Below are 19,157 nucleotides of genomic sequence, written 5' to 3'. Positions count from 1 at the left end.
TGGAGCATCAAGTATAGTGGAAGCACATTTAATGTTTAAATTTTATAGTCATAAAGCAGAGAAACTTGCACTTAACCTTTGTTTTTCTTCTTCAGCTGTCCTTGTTACATATGAGAAACCCTGAAACTCTGAGTGATGAAATAAGTAGTATACAAAAAACCATGTTCGCAACAATCTTAATAGTAAGCAAAATTTTCTTGTTGACCATATATTGCATAGCATTCATAACCATGTCATATACTTGATCTTATTCAAAGAATGGTAAATTTAAATATCCTAAAATTATCCGCTCTTACTATATTCTACATTCAAATATGATATTTTTTTTATGTGTTGGTAGGTAAGGGTCCTATTTCATTTCAACCTTTAAAGGTACCCAGTTATCCCAGCATTATTTATTGAAAAGTCTATGCTTTTCCCATTAAAATTTAGAGCTGCCTCTGTTCATTTATAAGATGACCATATAGGCAGGGTCTGTTTCTGGGATATCTGTTCTACTGTGTTTGCTTCCGCCAAGTTCGGAGGGACAGTGCTAGTTTGACACCGCTTTAAACCACATTCCAGGCTTGCTGTCATTTGGACCATTTAGGTGATGTGAATTTGCGCTGCAAATCTGTGCAAAGGCTGGCTTCTATATCTACTTTTACTCCCCGTGGCCAACACCCAAGGCAACTATCTTAGAAATCTCCTGGGTGTTCTTTCCACCCTTCACTAAGGATATAACTCTCGGAGGTCCATGTTTTATTAGGAGGAAAGCTGGCCTAGTCTATTCCTTGCTTGGAGGAAATGATATACTTTCTTCTGTCTTCTGCTCCTAGACGTGCCGTGAAAATTGAAGTTTAGAGTTGCTTTGCTACTTTAGTAGGAGCTTTTCTCCTACATTCACTTAGGTTTGGCTTAAAGTCCTTACTATATTGGCAGGTTTTCTGTGCTCTAATTTAAAAAATATTTTTAATCCTGGATTCCCCGACTCTCCCCCCCCCCACGGTGGGCAGGCTGGTTTGGGTAAACTTCTTCATGTGAGAAGNCTGCCTCTGTTCATTTATAAGATGACCATATAGGCAGGGTCTGTTTCTGGGATATCTGTTCTACTGTGTTTGCTTCCGCCAAGTTCGGAGGGACACTGCTAGTTTGACACTGCTTTAAACCACATTCCAGGCTTGCTGTTATTTGGACCATTTAGGTGATGTGAATTTGAGCTGCAAATCTGTGCAAAGGCTGGCTTCTATATCCACTTTTACTCCCCGTGGTCAACACCCAAGGCAACTATCTTAGAAATCTCCTGGGTGTTCTTTCCACCCTTCACTAAGGATATAACTCTTGGAGGTCCATGTTTTATTAGGGAAAAGCTGGCCTAGTCTATTCCTTGCTTGGAGAAAACGATATACTTTCTTCTGTCTTCTGCTCCTAGACGTGCCATGAAAATTGAAGTTTAGAGTTGCTTTGGTGCTTTAGTAGGAGCTTTTCTCCTACATTCACTTAGGTTTGGCTTAAAGTCCTTACTATCTTGGCAGGTTTTCTGTGCTCTAATTTAAAAATATTTTTAATCCTGGATTCCCCGACTCCCCCCCCCCCATGGTGGGCAGGCTGGTTTGGGTAAACTTCTTCATGTGAGAAGTACTTTATAAGATTTCTGTCAAATTTATAAGAAAGTGGTCAAATCTTTTATGACAAAAGTCAAATATTGCCCACTGAGTTTGAATTCCATGATGATGCTAATTCTAATTATCTTTGTTTGCCTTTAGCCATACCTTCAGAGTGTCATTTTCCTTTTTGTTATAAGATGTCTGGAAATCAAGTTTGGAAAAGGAACAATGAGGAAAGATCCAGTTTTCAGGTTGGAAGAACATTAACATCTGATATGATTTACATATTTAATGTTTATGGTGGTACATTTAACATCAGTTTATTAGGACAGATTTGCTCTCCAAACCTTGGCTAGGCCTACTGGGCAGCATTACTCTGAAAAGGAACATACAGAATTAGATGGAATGCAGGGATGCATAGTTTCTAGGTCATGAGTCTTACTCACGTTGGGCAAGCTGGGTTTTTGTCCTGTGCATCTCTGTAAGCTGTAGGTAAGCACCAAAGCTTGTTTTCAACCTGCTTATGCCAAGTATCGGTCCTTGAGTAGAAAAACTCAATAATGAACTGGTGTTTAGCATAGGTGTGTGAAGTGTTCTGTAAAAGCAAGAGAAACCAATTATGGTAATCATTTATGATGAAATAGGATGGTGAGCTGGAGGGCAGCAGATTAAAAAGGCTGACTGATGCATCTATATGTGAGAGAATTTCGAGGGCTAGTTGACAGAGGGATTAAAAGTTTTAAAAAGAAGCAGTAGTCATAAGGAATTTCAGGGGACTTGGACTTGGGTACTGGAGGGATTATTGTTGTCACGGGCAGTCTTGCAGGTAATAAATGAATCATTTTATATTTTTTTAAAGCAAAGGTTAATTTCATTATTGAGGCTTACATTCTCTTTGTAGTTGTAGACCTAGGATTGCATTTTTATGTTATTTTATTTTCTCTGTAGAATCTCTCCAAGAAGTAGGGAAAATCGTCCAAATCCAGAAGAGCCAGAAGAAGAAGATGATGATGTTCAAGTTGAAAGAGTGAAAACGGCAAATGCACTCACTGCTTTAAACGTGGATGAGGTGAAAACAAGTGACTAGACCCTTAATGAAATACTGAGCTAGCTTCTCTTGTCGAGCTGATGAACTGTTGGTTTTTAGTGCGAAAACTTGGCTTTTCTTTCTGTAATACTTTCATTGCTAGGTCATAGTCACATCTTTGTCTTTTGAGATATTTATCCTGGCATCTCTCTTTCAATTTTCTCTTCTTCACTTTTTCATAGATCTTAATCCTTAGGTCTTCCTTCGTCAGTGCAATTCAAGAAGTTCTGTGATGTTTTTATCAACTTTAACAAAATTCCACATGTTTTGCAAGAGTTGCAATTTCATTTCGCATTGTACTGAAATTGTAACCTCAGTAACTATAAATAGCATATGAGAACAAGCAAATGAATTGACACTGCACGACAATAAGAAATGAACTGGAAATGAAGTCAGTGCAAAGGGCAAGACAGATGCTCAGCATAATAATGGAAGGGAACGTAATTGATGAGGAATTAGTTTTATCAGTAGTTGATAAGGTCATTTTTATTTATGAACATGTATGTATTTGGACGTTTTATTTGAATAAAGAGGCTGAATTACAACTGGCACAAAATCTAGTTAGATTCGTAGCCTAGGAAATGAAAGGTGAAGCATGAGTGCACAAAATATCTGAAATCTAATAGGAAAAATCACGCTTTGTCATGTTTTGCAGAAACCAGTCATAATGGCCAGCTGTTTACACAAAAAATATGAAGAGAAAAAGAAAAGTTGCTTTTTAAAAAGAAGGAAGAAAATAGCCATTCAGAATGTTTCCTTCTGTGTTAACAAAGGTTTGGATAATGTGTCTTTTATTAGAATGTTCTTTAATTCTCTAGGTTTTGGACTACGCAGGAGGTAATTTTCCATCCTTTGAGACTTTTCAGATACCTTGGTTAAATATGTAATTGTAAAAATACTTGACATTGTCAGCAGAGAAACATTTTCTACTTCAATACCCTGTCCCAATTCAAATGACAAGGAAACCGATCGTGGATCAGGGAGACCAAATTATTCCACTGTAAACCCAAAGACTTTCCATTGACATTGTAGTATGGTAGAACATTACAAAGGTACTTTTTGAAAATGTTATTTTGTTTCAAATTGTTACTGAGCTAAGTGATTTTAGGTTAGTCAACCTTTAAAGTACAAAGATCGATGGTGCATCTTTCTTCCAGGTGAAGTTTTGGGGCTGCTGGGACACAATGGAGCTGGTAAAAGCACTTCTATTAAAATGATAACCGGAGACACAAAGCCAACTGCAGGAGTGGTATGTAGCCTGTGAACCAAGCTCATTGCCAGGGGGGAAATGCCATTTTAAATATCACTAGCAACCTTACATTATTCCTATCAGTGAAAGATTTTTTATTTTTTTAGTGAATAAATTGATGAAAGAAATTATAAACTATCTCCTGAGTGCTCAAAACACATTGCAGCTTAGTGGCCACTTGTATCTCCTTCAGATGTAGAAGGGCGATTGGAGCAAAAACTGACCGTGAATCTGACTTTTCCTGTGCTATGTAGGTGGTTTTACAAGGCTGTGAAGCATCACTGAGGCAACAGGAAGATGGCTTCCTCAAGCTGTTGGGGTACTGTCCTCAGGAGAATGCGCTGTGGCCCAGCCTTACAGTGAGAGAGCACCTGGAGGTGTATGCGGCCGTGAAAGGGCTGGACAAGGAGGATGCTGCCCTCAGTGTCAACAGGTACAGAGAAGCCTCATTCACACTTCATAGCTCGCAGAAGGGACCCATATATGATGTCCTCATTAAGCATGGGAAGGAGATCATAAACAGTGTCTTTAAATTATCATGCACATAAAATGATTGAAAATCTGAATAAGAACCAAATCATAAGATTTAGCATTTGTGACAGTGTTAATGATCCTTAAATGTACCGTTCTCAGATTGGAAGTGCTAGGGTTTTCTGTGTTGTTTCTAGATAGGGACACGTTCCTCATGGAGAACCACAGTGTTTTTTTGTCAGGTTGGTGGATGCGCTCAAGCTGCAGGCCGAGCAGAAGCGTCCCGTGAAGGCCTTATCGGAGGGAATAAAGAGAAAGGTAGGGGTGGGGCTCGGGGTTACTCTGCGCGGCCCACAGATCGGTGCCAGACGCGCTGTCCCTCTCGTTGCAGCTGTGCTTCGCGCTGAGCATCCTGGGAAACCCGTCGGTGATGCTGCTGGACGAGCCGTCCACTGGGGTGGACCCCGAGGGGCAGCTGCAGATGTGGTGAGAAAAGTTATATGAAGTGTCAGAGTCAATAGTATGAGTCTACAGTTAATATATTTTTAACATTTGCTCCATTCACTTTGAGGCTCACATCCTCTTATTTAATTCTGTGAGACTCAGTATAGTATTCAGAATTCCTCAAGGAAGGAAAAGTAGACATTTTAAGAATCAAATGGACTCTTGAATGTATTTGATTAGATTTTCTTTCTCTTACTCCTCCTCCTCCTCCCTCTTTCTTCTTTTTCTACTTTATTTTTCAGTTATTAGGAATATTACAATGTGGTATTTCTCTATATTTTAACTTTATTTTAAACAAACATTATTGTGCTCACTATTTCCCAGTCTTCTACTTTTTATTCTATGAAGTCAATTAATGTGGTAATGTAATTACATACTGCAACAATTTTTATTCTTTCTCTCAAAAGCGAAAAAAATTTTTTATACCCTAATACGAAATTTTCTATTTCAGCTTCATACTTCTTCCTGTTGATCTATTTGTCCGAATTACTTTCTAAATGCAAACAACGCTTTAATTTATCTTTAGGCAGGCAATTCAGACCATTGTTAAAAACACAGGGAGAAGCGTCCTCCTGACCACCCATTACATGGCAGAGGCTGAGGCTGTGTGTGACCGTGTGGCCATCATGGTGTCCGGAAGGCTAAGGTGGGTGCCTTTCCAGTACCAGCAGTTGACCCCCAAGTTCTCATAGAGAAAATTTCAGTTCACTGTGAACAGCTGATGCTCTTTGGCTCCTGGGTCTATGATCAAACACCTTTCTCTGCGTTTGCCATTGAGGAAGAAATTAAAAGACAAGTATTGTTTTTCTTCCAACTCTTCCTTCTCTTCCTTGGACAAGGTGTATCGGTTCCATTCAACATCTAAAAAGCAAGTTTGGTAAAGATTATTTGCTAGAAGTGAAAATGAAGGAACCCACTCAGGCGGAGCCTCTCCACACAGAGATTCAGAAGCTTTTTCCACGGGCTGCTCGGCAGGAGAGGTAAAGGAAATTTCTGGATTTGGGTGATGAGTCTAAGAGTTTTCCAGCACACATCATTTAGTCCTGTATGATTCTGGACAGGAAGAGAAAGGCTGAGCTGGCTTATTTATTACAAAACAAGATTTTAGGTGTCACTACAATGTATAGAAAAAAGACAGTAATGGAAAAGTTATTTTCAGTGTGTATTTCATACCTCAGAAAAGGTAGAGGGAGTGTGTGTGTGTGTGTGTGTGTGTGTGTGTGTGTATACGTATGCATGTGTGTTTAAGTAATGGAATAGCTTAGAGGTTAGGAACAAAGTACAAACAAACTTAACATGAGTTTAATGTTTTTTAATAGACAATGAAAATTATATATCAACCTATAACATTTTACCAAATATAAAATTGCATCAAGAGCTCAATAGCATAGACTCACATGCTTGAGAAAGAATGACTCTATGCTAAATTAATTGATTATACATCATTTGATCCCCCCTATGGCTTTTTAAAATTTCTGTGTGGTCATCTATGAATTCCAAGCAAGGATAACAAAACCCATGTGAATAACAAAATGAGGTTGAATTGAAGTGAAAGACGTACAGGGCTTTCTTATATACTACTTATAATCATTTTTTTTAAATTAAAGTTTGTTGGGGTGACCATGCTTAGTAAAGTTACATAGGTTTCAGGTGTACAATTCTGTAATCATTCTTAAATATAATATATGTCGAGCCACTGCTATGTGCTGGAGTACTTCATAAATAGACAAAGTTTATTTGTCTGTTATGGTGTTTGCAGTCTTTGGGAGGCAAGAGTATTAGGCAAATGAAGATAACGAATAAATAAGGAAATGACTGTAAGGTAGGACTTTAAGACTAAGCAGGGTTTGACCACCTCAAGAATGGGCAAAAGAGCCACTCTTTAGAAAACAGAATGTATAAAGAATTTAAGTCCAGAGTGAACTTCATACATGAAAAAAAGATGGAAGAAAGCTCACATGGCTGATGTGTAAAGAGATATCCAAGTGGAGATGCCAAAATACAGAGACGTAGGCCTGTTGCTGAGAGGAAGAGCGAAGGGTCATCAAGAGACCTGGTCTGGCACTAAACACAGTGGAGCATTTCTACCACCAGGGAGACCATTAAGCTAGAAGAATGGGTGAGGTCAGCAAGGCAGATGGAAAGGGGAGAGGGTCAAGATTGGACCCCAGGAACTCTTAGTATTAAGAGTATTAAGATTGGAGTGAGGAAGAAAAGCTGGTGGGGGAACTACCAGCACCACAGCAGCAGCCATAATGACAAATACTAAAGCGTGCCTAGAACAGTCTAGAACAATAGAATTTCAGTGATGATGGGAATATCTGTATCCTTCTGTCCAATACAGTGGCCAGTATCCACAGGTGGCTACTGAGTCCTATAAAATCAAAAATTGATTTTGAAATTTTACTTATTTAATTTAATTTGAATAGTCACATGCTGCTAGTAGCTAATATATTAAATAGAGCAGGACTAGAGTCAGAAGGAAAATCATAAATGTGTGGTTGTCTCACAAGCTGAGATGGAGAGGAGGGAGGGAAGGTGGAGGAGGGGGAGAGAGAGAGAGACTTTTAAGGAGGATGTATACAATTGTGTTTAATACTTTGGAGATGTCTAAGAAGTAAGGACCAGAGAGTGTTCATTGATTGTGTAACATGGAGGTCATGGATGAACTTACTTGAGGAGGGCAGAGCTGGAGGCCAAGAAAGAATTTTTTTTTTAATAGCAAAGTGCAACAGGTTTTAATTCCTATAAGAGAGATTGAAAATTAAATGCAAAGGGGGAAATTTGATGTCCTAGTTGATGTTGAGGGATGTTGAAGGCTTTGGAGAGTAGGAAATAGAGCACAGTTAAGAAAGATAGTACAGGCTGAATATGAAAGATTCTTATCAGAACTATTTTTTCGGAATTTATCTTGAATATTGAATTAGGGACAACCAGATTTTTATTGTTATCAAATTTTTATGACTTAAAGAGAAGTTATTTGGCTCAGATTGATGCTCTATTAAGTTGAACTACTTACCTTATATTTAAATAACACTTTGAAAAATTCTTTTGTTATTTTGATTATCAGTTTCTCCCCAATATTATAAATCTCACTCTTCCTTCATCCCAGGTATTCCTCCATGATGACATATAAATTACCCATGGCAGATGTTCACCCTCTGTCTCAGGCCTTTTTTAAATTAGAGGCAGGTAAGTATGGACATATTTAAAACTTTATGTATTGTGCATATTTTCATGTGGAATACAAGCTATATAATTTCAAGTAGAAAAGTTATATCATCAGTCAAAACTTGGGAAATTTCCACTGGAATAGTCTTAAAAATCCTAAGGGGAATGGAGCAGTGGCCCTAGACCTAGGTTTCCTCCCCCCGATTGTTCCTCTGCTGACCAGGAAACCCAGCGGCAAATAGGTCAGAACACTGTTCCGATTCCACTGCATGGTAGTGGAGGATAATGATCAGTGTGTTATCCCAAAGAACACCACAGTGACTTTCTAGCATCTCATATTTATCAGAGTCAGAGGCACGAGGAGCAGGACTATGGAGCCAGTGACTGCAGGTCACAGAGGGGAAATCCAGAGCGGGGAGATGAGACAAGTCAGGATCAGGGCGGGACTGCTGAACTAGTTAGAGACGCTGACTAGAGCTTATGCTGGCTATCTACGGGGCCTTGACATGTGGAAATGTGGGATTCTCTAAACGGGGACTAGCACCGAGAGTATTCCTCCACAGGTTCATAAATATAGGACGTAGGCTAAAGCGATACTCGACAGTTAGTCTTGAGTCCAAAACATACATACATAAAGAATCAAAAAGTGAAAACCTAGAATAGCACACAAGGAGCTCTTTAAAGAGAAAGTTGACTGGTAATTTCTACATTCATGAATTGCTGTCTTTCAATTAGCCCAATCAGCACTCTTTAGTTTATCCTTCAAGAAGATTTAATTACTTGGCCTATATCTCAAAGTAGCTCATGGATTTGAAGTTGATGCTTTGAAAACACTTTTGTTGAAAAATTTGTAAGCCACTAATGTTATTTATTCCCTTTAAATGCAGTGAAACAGACCTTCGACCTGGAAGAATACAGCCTCTCTCAGGCTACCTTGGAACAGGTGAGTTTTTTTTTTTTTTAAGCCAGTGGGCACCATCTGGGTAACCTTTCTGTGAATTTCTCTGTGCACCCATCTCTCGGATAAAACAAACACCCTGATATTTTTGTTTCCTTATTTATTTTCTCCTACCTAGGTGTTCTTAGAACTCTCTAAAGAGCAGGAGATGGGAAATTTTGGTGATGAAGTTGATACAACAGTTAAAGGGAGACTCCTCCCACAGGAAGAGCCTTAAAACCCTAAACCTCCTAACGTTAGATTTTTGGTCTTAACAACATTATTAGTTTCCACAATTCTAGAAGAACCTTCCATATTACTGCAGTTAACAAAACAAAACATTCAGTAGTTTAAACACTCAATAATGATTAAAGTTTTAAATGTTTTTTAAAATTTTAAATGGAGGGGAGAGGCAAAGATAGGGAAAGGTAGTAGACAAACTTAACATAACCAGACATTATATTAATCACTATAATATAGACCTGTTTTGTGCATACTATTAATTCAAAAATCACATAGTATTAGACTAGTTTTTTATTATCAATAAGGCTGAATGCTGAGCACATTTTACAAATAAAAGATTGTAGGGTTTTTTTTCACCTCAACTTCAATTTTATCAGCTATTTTTAAGCATTATTTACTGATGTACCAATTTAATGTGACATTGACTGTAAGAAGATTTAATAAGTTGATGAATGAAATGACACAATATTATGTAACATATAAAACTATATATTCTGATTATAAAATAAATTCGTGGACATATTATATAATTATATAGATGAAGGTAATAGTAATCTGTAATAAAACATCACAGTAAATATTTTTGCCTCCCTAAATTCAATGTGCTTTTTATGGGTACTTTTTCAAAGTTGATATCAGTAAGCATAGTAACTTTTTATATATCTTTGCTTCACAGTTCATGAACATGTCCCATGTCATTATAACACTTTTGTGTTATGTAATGGCTGCATTACATTTGATATATTATCATGGTTTTTACTGTAATCTGACATTTTTGTTATATGGAAGTTTATCTCCTAAATAAACTTATGTTGAACTTCTCCTAAGTCTTCTTTATTATAGCCTTAAGGTCAGTAGTTCAGGTATCAACTGATGGCTCTGCCTGTTCTATGATGTCTAGATAACTTTGTTCTCTGACCTGTGGAAAAGTTCAGTGCCCATCCTGAGCTTCTGCACATCCTCAGAGGAACTTTGAATCTTATGCTCATCCCTGACTCTGGCTTCCCTCATCTGCTGAACTCTATTATCTGGTCTGTGGTTTGTGTCAGTTCCTTTACTTCCACCTTGACATCGACTTAAAGGTAGGACTTGGCCCCCTACCTTGAATCCTCCAAACAACGGTTTCCATGGGTAATTTGCAAAAGAGGCAGGTCCTCTTAACTTGTAGGAATGCTTAAAATGTGTCTAAAAATTTGACATATATATTTGATATGAAGTGAAGCCAAATATCATCTCTTATACGTTATATGTGTTCTCATGACTAGAGTATGCCCTGAAGATTCAAAGAACTAAGATGTTATTGGTAGTAGCCCTTGAAGCACTGGACAAAGTTATATAATAAGACCATCTGTGAACAGAAATGAAAATAAAATATCTAACATTTACAATTCATTCCTCATTAATTAATTATAAATTAATTAATGCAGGTGGGGGCAGATGTGGGGTGGGAGGGCTGTATGAGGGAGGAAGAAAGTCTACAGAGAACCCAAACTTACGGTTAAAAAAATATATAGTTAGCACTCCATTATTCAGGATTTAGATTGTTTGATTTCTGATTAACTTAAGAACCTTTATGTGTTCACCACTCCATCCTGGGCCAAAAATTAGGTGCCAGCTGAAGAGTGAGATAGTTGAGTCTTTCCCAGATCCTCAGGTAAGGACAGAGGGACAGAGCCTGGGGGCTGGTCTCCTCAGAAAAGAAGGTAAAATAGAAGGAACCCCCCCCCCGTGATTGAAACTGGTTGTGAGGGGCTTTGGAGCATGGTGTCCTTGAACAAGTCCTGTTTCCTCTCCTCCCACCTAGCAGAAGGCCGACACGTATTGACAGTCAGTCACGGTTCAATCGACTCCTGTTTCCTGAATAATTATGTCCTTGGTCTCTGATGCACTTTACTTATGTTTTATCAGTCATTAGGTAACCAAGAATTGCCCATGTACCAACCACATAGTATCTGCTAGTTTTTTGGCTGATAGGAGTAGACCTTCCAAGTCAGACCAGCTCCAGTGTGGAGTCTTTAGAGTAAAGATGCACATGGTTATAAAAGAAACAAGAACCTAAAGACAGAGAAGGCATTAAGGTTCACTCAGCCATTATCTCCTCTTGAAGCATGATCTGCAGCCATAATTGTAGGAAACAGCAGCAGAAGATCTGGGGTAGCTGCCTTGGTGCCCCTTTCTGGGTCTCTTCTTGTCTTTATGCACTTTTGTGCTCTGCTGCTGTCCCTACCGTGACTGATGTCTCTTTTCTCTTCTCTGTAAGGCACTTCCTCTTCCGCTGGCCATACGCTTAACTCATAGAGTTTGCTCCTGTAAAAGCGGGTTTTTTTATGGCTCGCTTGGCATCGTGGCCTACCTCTATGTATTCTTTTCACTTTGGTAAGTGCTGCTAACTGCCTTATTCTCTCCATCTGTTCTAGTTTAAATTCCTTACCAGAAGTCACCTCAGTTCACCTCCCTTTGCTCAGAGCTTCCCTTTTGAAGATGCCTTAGTGGCCACCATCCCAGGCACTGAAATGAGGGCACTTGGGTTAAGGTGCAGTCAATGGTAAATTAGAGAATGAAAGACACAATCTTTCCCACCCAAGGAACAGCCTATGAATTTTGCTTCTGGAAGGGGGCGTAGGGAAGGTATCTACTCTCAGAAGGAGCTTTTGTGATGGCAGACATCATGATTGGCACATCTTGCGTATTGCTGTCTGTGACACTCATGTTTCTGTGACATGTCCTCTTTCCTATATGTGTCATTCCCATATTATTTCTGCCTAACATGATCCAACTATCACATGTACAACTGAAGATATGCTTACTCCTCCCTCGGCATGGATGGAGGAAACAGTTTCCAGCTACTGTGTTAGGAAGTAGTGGCCTTCCTATGTAATGTAACACTCTGCAATGCTAGAACATGAATCGAACCATCACCCCCACTGTATACGGCAATGGGAATAATAATGAAAAATAGCTCTTTTCAGGAAAGCAAAAGGAAATTTCCACTCATGGATTTAAAGAGCAGGCCAGAGTGAGATTACATCATATTATTAATTGCTCTTTGGTCCAAACAATATATTACCCCTATTATGTATATATGTATAATCAAATTGAAAACAGTATAATCAAATTGAAAACAGTGATTACCCTACGGAGGGGGGAATTAAGGGGAATTTTAGTTTTAACTGCAACATTCTAATTTTCTGAAAAAGGAAACTCCATTCATGTATTAACTGCATAATTATAAAGAAATATGTTTATGAATTTATATATGAGACATTTTCTGTCCCTGGATTACCACACCTGTTTTGTTGCTTGAGTTTAATGGTTCTCACCTGGGGGCAGTCGGACCCCCTCGGCAGGGACATTTGGCTGTATCTGGAGATGTTTTTGGTTGTCTCAAGTTGAAGGTGCTATTGGCATCTAGTGGGCAAAGGCTAGGGATACTGCTGAACATCCTACAATGTGCAGAACAGCTCCCTGCAACAAAGAATTATCCAGCTCAACATGTCAGTGGTGCCTGTATTGAGACCCTGATTTCATTTAACCATATGAGCACATCCTCTAAGCTTTGATTACTCAACATCTAGCATGTGGGATTGTCTCACATCCCTATTGTAGTCTCAGGGACTTTAAAAAAATTTTTATGAGTCTTTTCTTCCAGGTCCTCATAGCTCAGCCAGCAAAGAAAGCAATAGTTTTAGGGCTTGCTTCATGTTTGTAATAGATTATCTCAATTGGTAAAAAAAAAAAAAAAAGAGCTCAGGAAAAAGTAATGCCTTTCTCTTTCCACAAATGTTCTCATTCTTGTCAAACAGGGATTTGCCTTGACCAAGAAAAGATGCAGCAAGGTTCTGATTTCTTCCGATGCAACTATTTGGCAGTGGACACTGTCAGCTATTAGAAGAGCTTCATCTAACAGATTTTTTTAGCTGCTTTGATTAGGGCATTTTGGATCTTAACTTCTTAAATTCCCTACTTTTATAAATTAAAATCACCCAACTCTGCTCTGCTTCATTCTTTACACCCTTAAAATTGTTGCGTTGCAGTTGTTGCCCATAGCCCCTCATCTTGGCCAGGTGGTAGGACAACCAAGGACACACAAATTTGGAGAAGGCAGAACATTCTCAATGCTTTCCAGCCAATGAGCTCTGAACAAATTTCAAAATCTCCACAATCTTGGTGACTTATTATTTCTAAACCTCTATCCCTGGTAGTAATTTTTGTGTTCTTTGGGTTTCTCAGTTTGCAAGAATAGGCTCCCATGAGCTAACTCAGGGAATGAGGGGCTTGTTGGAATCCCAGGCATAGCCATGAATAAGGACAGAGCTGAAACGGACAGCTTGAAGGTCAGGGTGGATTCGTACCAGCCACAGGATCTTCATAACCAGAGACTGTGAAACTTCAACAGAGGACGCCACCCGTGATAGAAACTCAGCTCCTTGCTCTGCTGTGTTTATCGTTACAGCCTCACTTCTTCCCCCAATTAGCTGCCTGCAGCACCCACTGCTTGGCACATCTTTTCTCCGCCTACGCCTTCTGCTTGCTTAAAGCTTGTGTTTGCTTGCAGCTTTAACTCACCCAGTGGCCTCCATTGTTCCTCCTGCCTCCTTGCCTCTCTTTGTGCATATTTTGCACCATCTGTATTTTCCAGTTCAGTTTTCAGAGAGCCAAAGCTTGTGACTGGCTTTGTCTCTGTTTGAACTGAGCTTTTTACAACCAGCAACCCATAGGCTGCATGTGCTGTGGCCTTGTTGCCATGATACAAGTGGTGGCTGTATATTAGGAGCAGCCTGGACCCTTATCCCTCAGGAGGGCGGTTCCCCAGGAAGCAGCTGGTAAGCACCATCCTCGTCATACAGAGCTTAACCCATGGAGTTCCTGTCTTTTAACACAGATATCCCTCCCATTGCAAACACATGAAATTCTGGATAAAACATAACAAAACCACTGTCGTATCACCAAAGCAGTGAGCTTCAGCTGGTGTTGTGTTGTGGCCCGCCATGATATTGGACCTGGACCTGGATACGGATCCTAAAGGCTGAGAGTGGGATTTATGTGCCTACGTGTGGGTCGGGAAAGGGGTCTACAGTTAATGAGAAGTGAGGCCTTGGAACCGTGACTGCTGCATAGAGCCAGCTTCTGACAAAGGCTGCCTAGGCTGGAGCAGGGGACATGAAAGGCAGTGCCCACTACCTGGAGAAGCTGTCCTGGGCGCTGGACTTGGGACAAAACAAGCTACACTCATGTGGTGGGGGCTAGAATTTGTACTAATGAAGTACAATTCAGGAATCCCAATGGAAAAGCCAGCCTCTATCATCAAATAGATAGGTAATACGTGTTGGCGAGGATGTGGAGGAAAGGGAACGCTTGTGCACTGTTGGTGGGGATGCAAATTACTACATGTTGGAAAACAGTATGAAAGCTCCTCAGAAAATTAAAAATAGAACTACCATATGATCCAGCAATCCCATTCCTGGGTAGATATCCAAAAGAAACAAAAACAGGATATTGAAGAGATATTTGCACTCCCATGTTCATTGCAGCATTATTCATAATAGCTAAGATGTAAAAACAACCTAAGTGTCCTTTGGCAGATGAATGGATAAAGAAGATATCGAGGGCTGTCCGAGTGGCTCAGTTGGTTAAGAGCTCGCTTGAGAGTGCCAGCTGTGAGCAACAGCGGTTTGATTCCCAGCCCGAGCTGGGCTGCCGCTGAACTGCCAACAGGCGGCAGGATGGCTCAGCTAAAAAATAAAAAATAAAACAAAAAAATCGAACATGTATCCACTGGAATATTATTCAGCCATGAGAAAGAAGGAAATCCTGCCATTTGTGACAGCATGATGGACCTTGATGGCATTATGCTAAGGGAAACAAATCAGACAGAGAAAGACATAACGTGTGATATTACTTATCTCTATAAAAGTCAAACTCACAGGAACAAAGAAGAGAATGGTGGTTACTAGGGGCTGGGGGGTGAAGAAAATGGGGAGATGTTGGTCAAAGGGTACAAAATTCCAGGTATAAGATGAGTAAGTTCTGGGGACCTAAAGTACAGTATGATTAGTTAACAATACAGTATTATATACTTGAAAGTTGCTAAGAGTAAATCTTAAGTGTTCTCACCACACACAAAAAAAGATGATAATTATGCGATGAAATGATGGGGGTGTTAGCTAAGAATATGGTAGTAATTATCTTGCAATATTTAAGTGTATCAAATGAGCATTTGTACAACTCAAACTCACACAGTGTTATATGTCAGTTATATCTCAGTAAAGCTAGAAAAGTCCGCCTAAAAGTGACCCATGGGACACCTAGGCGAAGAGGAAGTCAGGCAAGCAACCATGTCTGTGCAAAATGTGGTTTGTTCCAGAAGTGGCAGGAGAGCCAACTGCCACAGACCAGCCTGAGAGCAAAGTCAGAAGCAGCAGTGAGATGAGAGGTTTGGTGCAGGCAGCGGTCACATGCAGCTGCTCACTTGTAAGTCTTTGCGACATGCAGAGTGTGATGCAGAACAGTGCAGAATCCCGATGGGATGAATACGGAAGCACAGACCTTGGAAGATCTAGCAGGATTGCTCTGGATTAGGTAAAAAGTACCAGTGGTTGCACATAGAATGAAGGGGTGTTTATTGCCCAGAGATTCTCAATGTCTCAATCCGTTTGCTTTTTAAATTATGGTAAAATGTAAAATTGGCTTGAAATAAACTAGGCACGAATATTGTACTAATGTGAACACTGATATGAAATACGTAGAATAGGCCAATTCATGGAGATGAAGAACAGAGCTGCCAGGGGCAAGTGGAAGGGGTAGATGGGGAAGTATCGCTTAGCGCTTACAAAATGGCCTGTTCAGAGTAAGGAAAAGCTTTGGAACTAGATAGTGAGGATGGTTGTACAGTACTGTAAATGTCGCTAATGTCACTGAATGGTACACTTAAACTGGCTAAAATGGCAAACTCAATCCATTTAATTTTTGAAAACTTAATTTTAAATAGTTCTGACATAATGTTCTCTGTAGAAAAAGGTCTCAAGTATTCAAGAATTTTCTTGCGTAGCTAATACATGTTTCTATCATATATACACGCTAGCTAATATATCTACTGTGTTGTAATTGTCTTACTTAACAACATACTATGAACGTCAGACCTTTCCAGTTTATTGTAGATCTGCGTCATGTTTTGTAATGTCTGTGCATTATTTCAATGTGTGTCGGATGTTCCCAAAAATTTTAGTTGAATATCAATTGAAAGATACATAGGTTGATTCTAAATTTCCATTGTAACAGTACAGCAACTAAGAATGCTGCATGTAGACCTTTGGCAATTATCTACTTAATCACTTGGAATACATTCCTGGAATGCCTGAGTCAAAGGCCCTGTATGTGTGTAAGCTTCTGGCAGAAGTCTCCCTGAGTTTGGCCTGTACACTACAGTCTGTTCCCTGACTTTATGACAGGCAGCTCCTCTGACGCAGAAATTTCCCAAGAAAGGAAGGGATTAGAGACTTCAAGCAGTGATGATAAGTGAAGTGTCATTCCCATAATTCCCGCACTCTTACCTACTGAAACAAACATGCAACAAAACAAAACCAAAAAAGATGTCAGAAATGCAACTAAGAAAGGTCTCAGACTGTTATTATAACCCCCAAATAACTTTGTTAGCATCCCAAACAATTATTTACTAAACGGAAGGAAGATGCCAGGAGCTAGCATACATCTCTCTAACATGAAAAATGTGACTGATAGAAACTGAAGTGGAATCTGAAAACACCTGTTATGTTCTCCCGCCTCGGTCTGGGGGAGTCCTGAAAGCATGACAGAACTAAAGCAAAGCCTGCTGTATCACTGAACAGACAGGAGAGGTTAGGCTGATGAACGAAATGCTTAGCTAAATGGTCGTTCTACTAGGTTCTACCATATTGTTCTATTTCCCCCTCAGAGCCAGCTTGAGGATCCTGTGGATTAAAAAACCATACTAAGAAGGACTTTGGATACTCAGCCAAAGCCATCCCCTGTCTGTGGTAGCAATTTAAGTGAAGAGGGCCTTTGTTTCTATGGAATCTTGTATTTACTCATCTTAGAGAGAGAAAGGGAGAGAAAGACAAACAGGGTTAGCTTACCTAACCCTGCACCCCCCACCCCCCGCAAAAAAAAAAATAGGAAGAAAAGAAAAAGAAAAAAAATAAAATAAGTGAACATTGGCTTTTGCTCCTGGCCTGGAGTGAGAAACAATAAAAGGATGGCCTCCTTCTATCTGGAACAATTATGCTCTCCAGTTAATGAAAAGATTGGTAATATTAAAAAATATCATTAAGAAGCTGTGGTCAACAACCTACCTTGGAGACTATATTAAGTAAAATAGGAGACGAGATCATTGTTGTCAATGAACTAAATAAATTGGACTTGGAAATTCAGCATCAAGGACAAACTGCCAGTTCACTCAAGGAGCTCTGTGAATCGCTCGAAGATTATAAGGATTTGGAACGTCTCAGAGAAAACAGTCCTTCTATTTGCCTCAACTGACAGTAGCCTAGAGCTTTATTAAGAGATCAGATCTTGACCCTGAAGAACCAGTCAAATTTGAGGAACCTACACCCACAAAGAAGTATTTAAGAAATGTCATTTGTAACTTTTAGTGAGTTCAATCGTATCCCTGCGTATATGAAATCTCGCCGAACCTATTGTCACATTAATGATATTAAAGAAATCAACAAGGCAGTAGTAAACCTAAGATCCTGTATCAGCTGAAAGTAAGCTGTGTGGCCAGGAATCTCTATCACAGATTTATTGGTGAAAAAAATAAAGGATAGCAAAAGTGAATATTTTATAGTAGAAGCAGACATAAAAATGTTCACAGAGGTTTCATGTCATACTGAATATTTTACAACGTTGCTCAAGGCTGTCGGAGATCCGAAGGGGAGATGTTAACCATTAGGCTATAACCTACGGTCCTTGTGAGCTTCTAAACCACCAACAGTAAAATTTAGGGTTCAAGTCCATGCATATAATGTGGGTGTGTATATATGTATAATGTCTGTAATATCTATAAAAAAATCATGATGCATTTTTGCAACAAAAAACAAAAAAATACATCATGACTTTTCCGACAACCCTATATCTATACATATATATATAAAACTTCTTTATCTTTTTCATTTTCTTTTTCTTATAAAAATAAAACTTTTTTGATAAAGCATATATATTGTAAAATTTACTTCAGCAAATACTTAACCACCTACCATATAAGCCTCTGTGCTAGACACACAATGCAAATAAAAAAAGTTCATGTCTAGTTTTTGTGTTTAGTGGACAATGCTACAGACCCCACTAAGATGGTACATATGTGGTGATGGAAGAAAAAGGTCGAGAAGGTAGATGAGGTCAAGGATACCCAAGTCATTAGTGTCTACATTCCTTCCATCAAGGGCATTTCTGTCACCGGCAAACTTAAAAGTAGGATTTGGATGCAGCTTATCTATCTGATTATTCTGCTTTCCCATTTGTCATTTGGGAAGAGCTTAACCTGAAATGCATCCAGTATAAACCAGTCCGTAAACTTCAACCTGTAAGGAAACTGTAATAAAAGCCATCTGGGATGAAACAGATGATGAGATGGGAGCAGGTTAGTAGTGTCATGGAAAATGGGTGCTTGGATTGTAAGAACTTAGCCTTGTTACTCTTCCACACCTGGGGAGAGACTGGTCCATCTATGTCTGTGCCATCGGCTTGGCAGGTTTACTTCTGTAGCAGAGAAAAGAGTCTCAGCAGGTCCTGTGGCCTGGTTAACACCATCTCTGTGATGACCGCACCGTAAATTATGGGCACTGGAAAAAAATGGATGTAATCACTTGCCAAGGAAGTCCACAACAACCAACCACTGTGCTGGGCAATCTAGACCTCTGTAATATGGGCCGTTAC

At 39.5% G+C, this 19,157-nt stretch overlaps 1 protein-coding gene and 1 pseudogene across 1 annotated transcript in view; both read left to right on the top strand.

The window, feature by feature from the left end:
* Positions 1 to 10,070, top strand: part of LOC109371348 (ATP-binding cassette sub-family A member 10) — a 60,545-nt gene extending 50,475 nt beyond the window's left edge. Inside the window, 13 exon segments of the mRNA XM_019623805.1 lie at positions 49 to 182; positions 1,746 to 1,837; positions 2,535 to 2,655; positions 3,329 to 3,446; positions 3,831 to 3,922; positions 4,177 to 4,355; positions 4,636 to 4,711; positions 4,785 to 4,879; positions 5,424 to 5,543; positions 5,737 to 5,877; positions 8,010 to 8,089; positions 8,956 to 9,011; positions 9,145 to 10,070. Of these exon segments, the coding sequence (XP_019479350.1) occupies positions 49 to 182; positions 1,746 to 1,837; positions 2,535 to 2,655; positions 3,329 to 3,446; positions 3,831 to 3,922; positions 4,177 to 4,355; positions 4,636 to 4,711; positions 4,785 to 4,879; positions 5,424 to 5,543; positions 5,737 to 5,877; positions 8,010 to 8,089; positions 8,956 to 9,011; positions 9,145 to 9,243 (1,403 nt within the window). The 3' untranslated portion in view covers positions 9,244 to 10,070.
* A 7,311-nt stretch (positions 10,071 to 17,381) lies between these two features.
* Positions 17,382 to 18,249, top strand: LOC109371350 (spindle and kinetochore-associated protein 1 pseudogene; annotated as a pseudogene).
* The last annotated feature ends 908 nt before the right edge of the window (positions 18,250 to 19,157 follow it).

Source organism: Hipposideros armiger, unplaced genomic scaffold (assembly GCF_001890085.2).
Source record: "Hipposideros armiger isolate ML-2016 unplaced genomic scaffold, ASM189008v1 scaffold_562, whole genome shotgun sequence".
NCBI classification, from domain to species: domain Eukaryota; kingdom Metazoa; phylum Chordata; class Mammalia; order Chiroptera; family Hipposideridae; genus Hipposideros; species Hipposideros armiger.
This window is presented reverse-complemented; position numbering and strand designations above follow the sequence as displayed.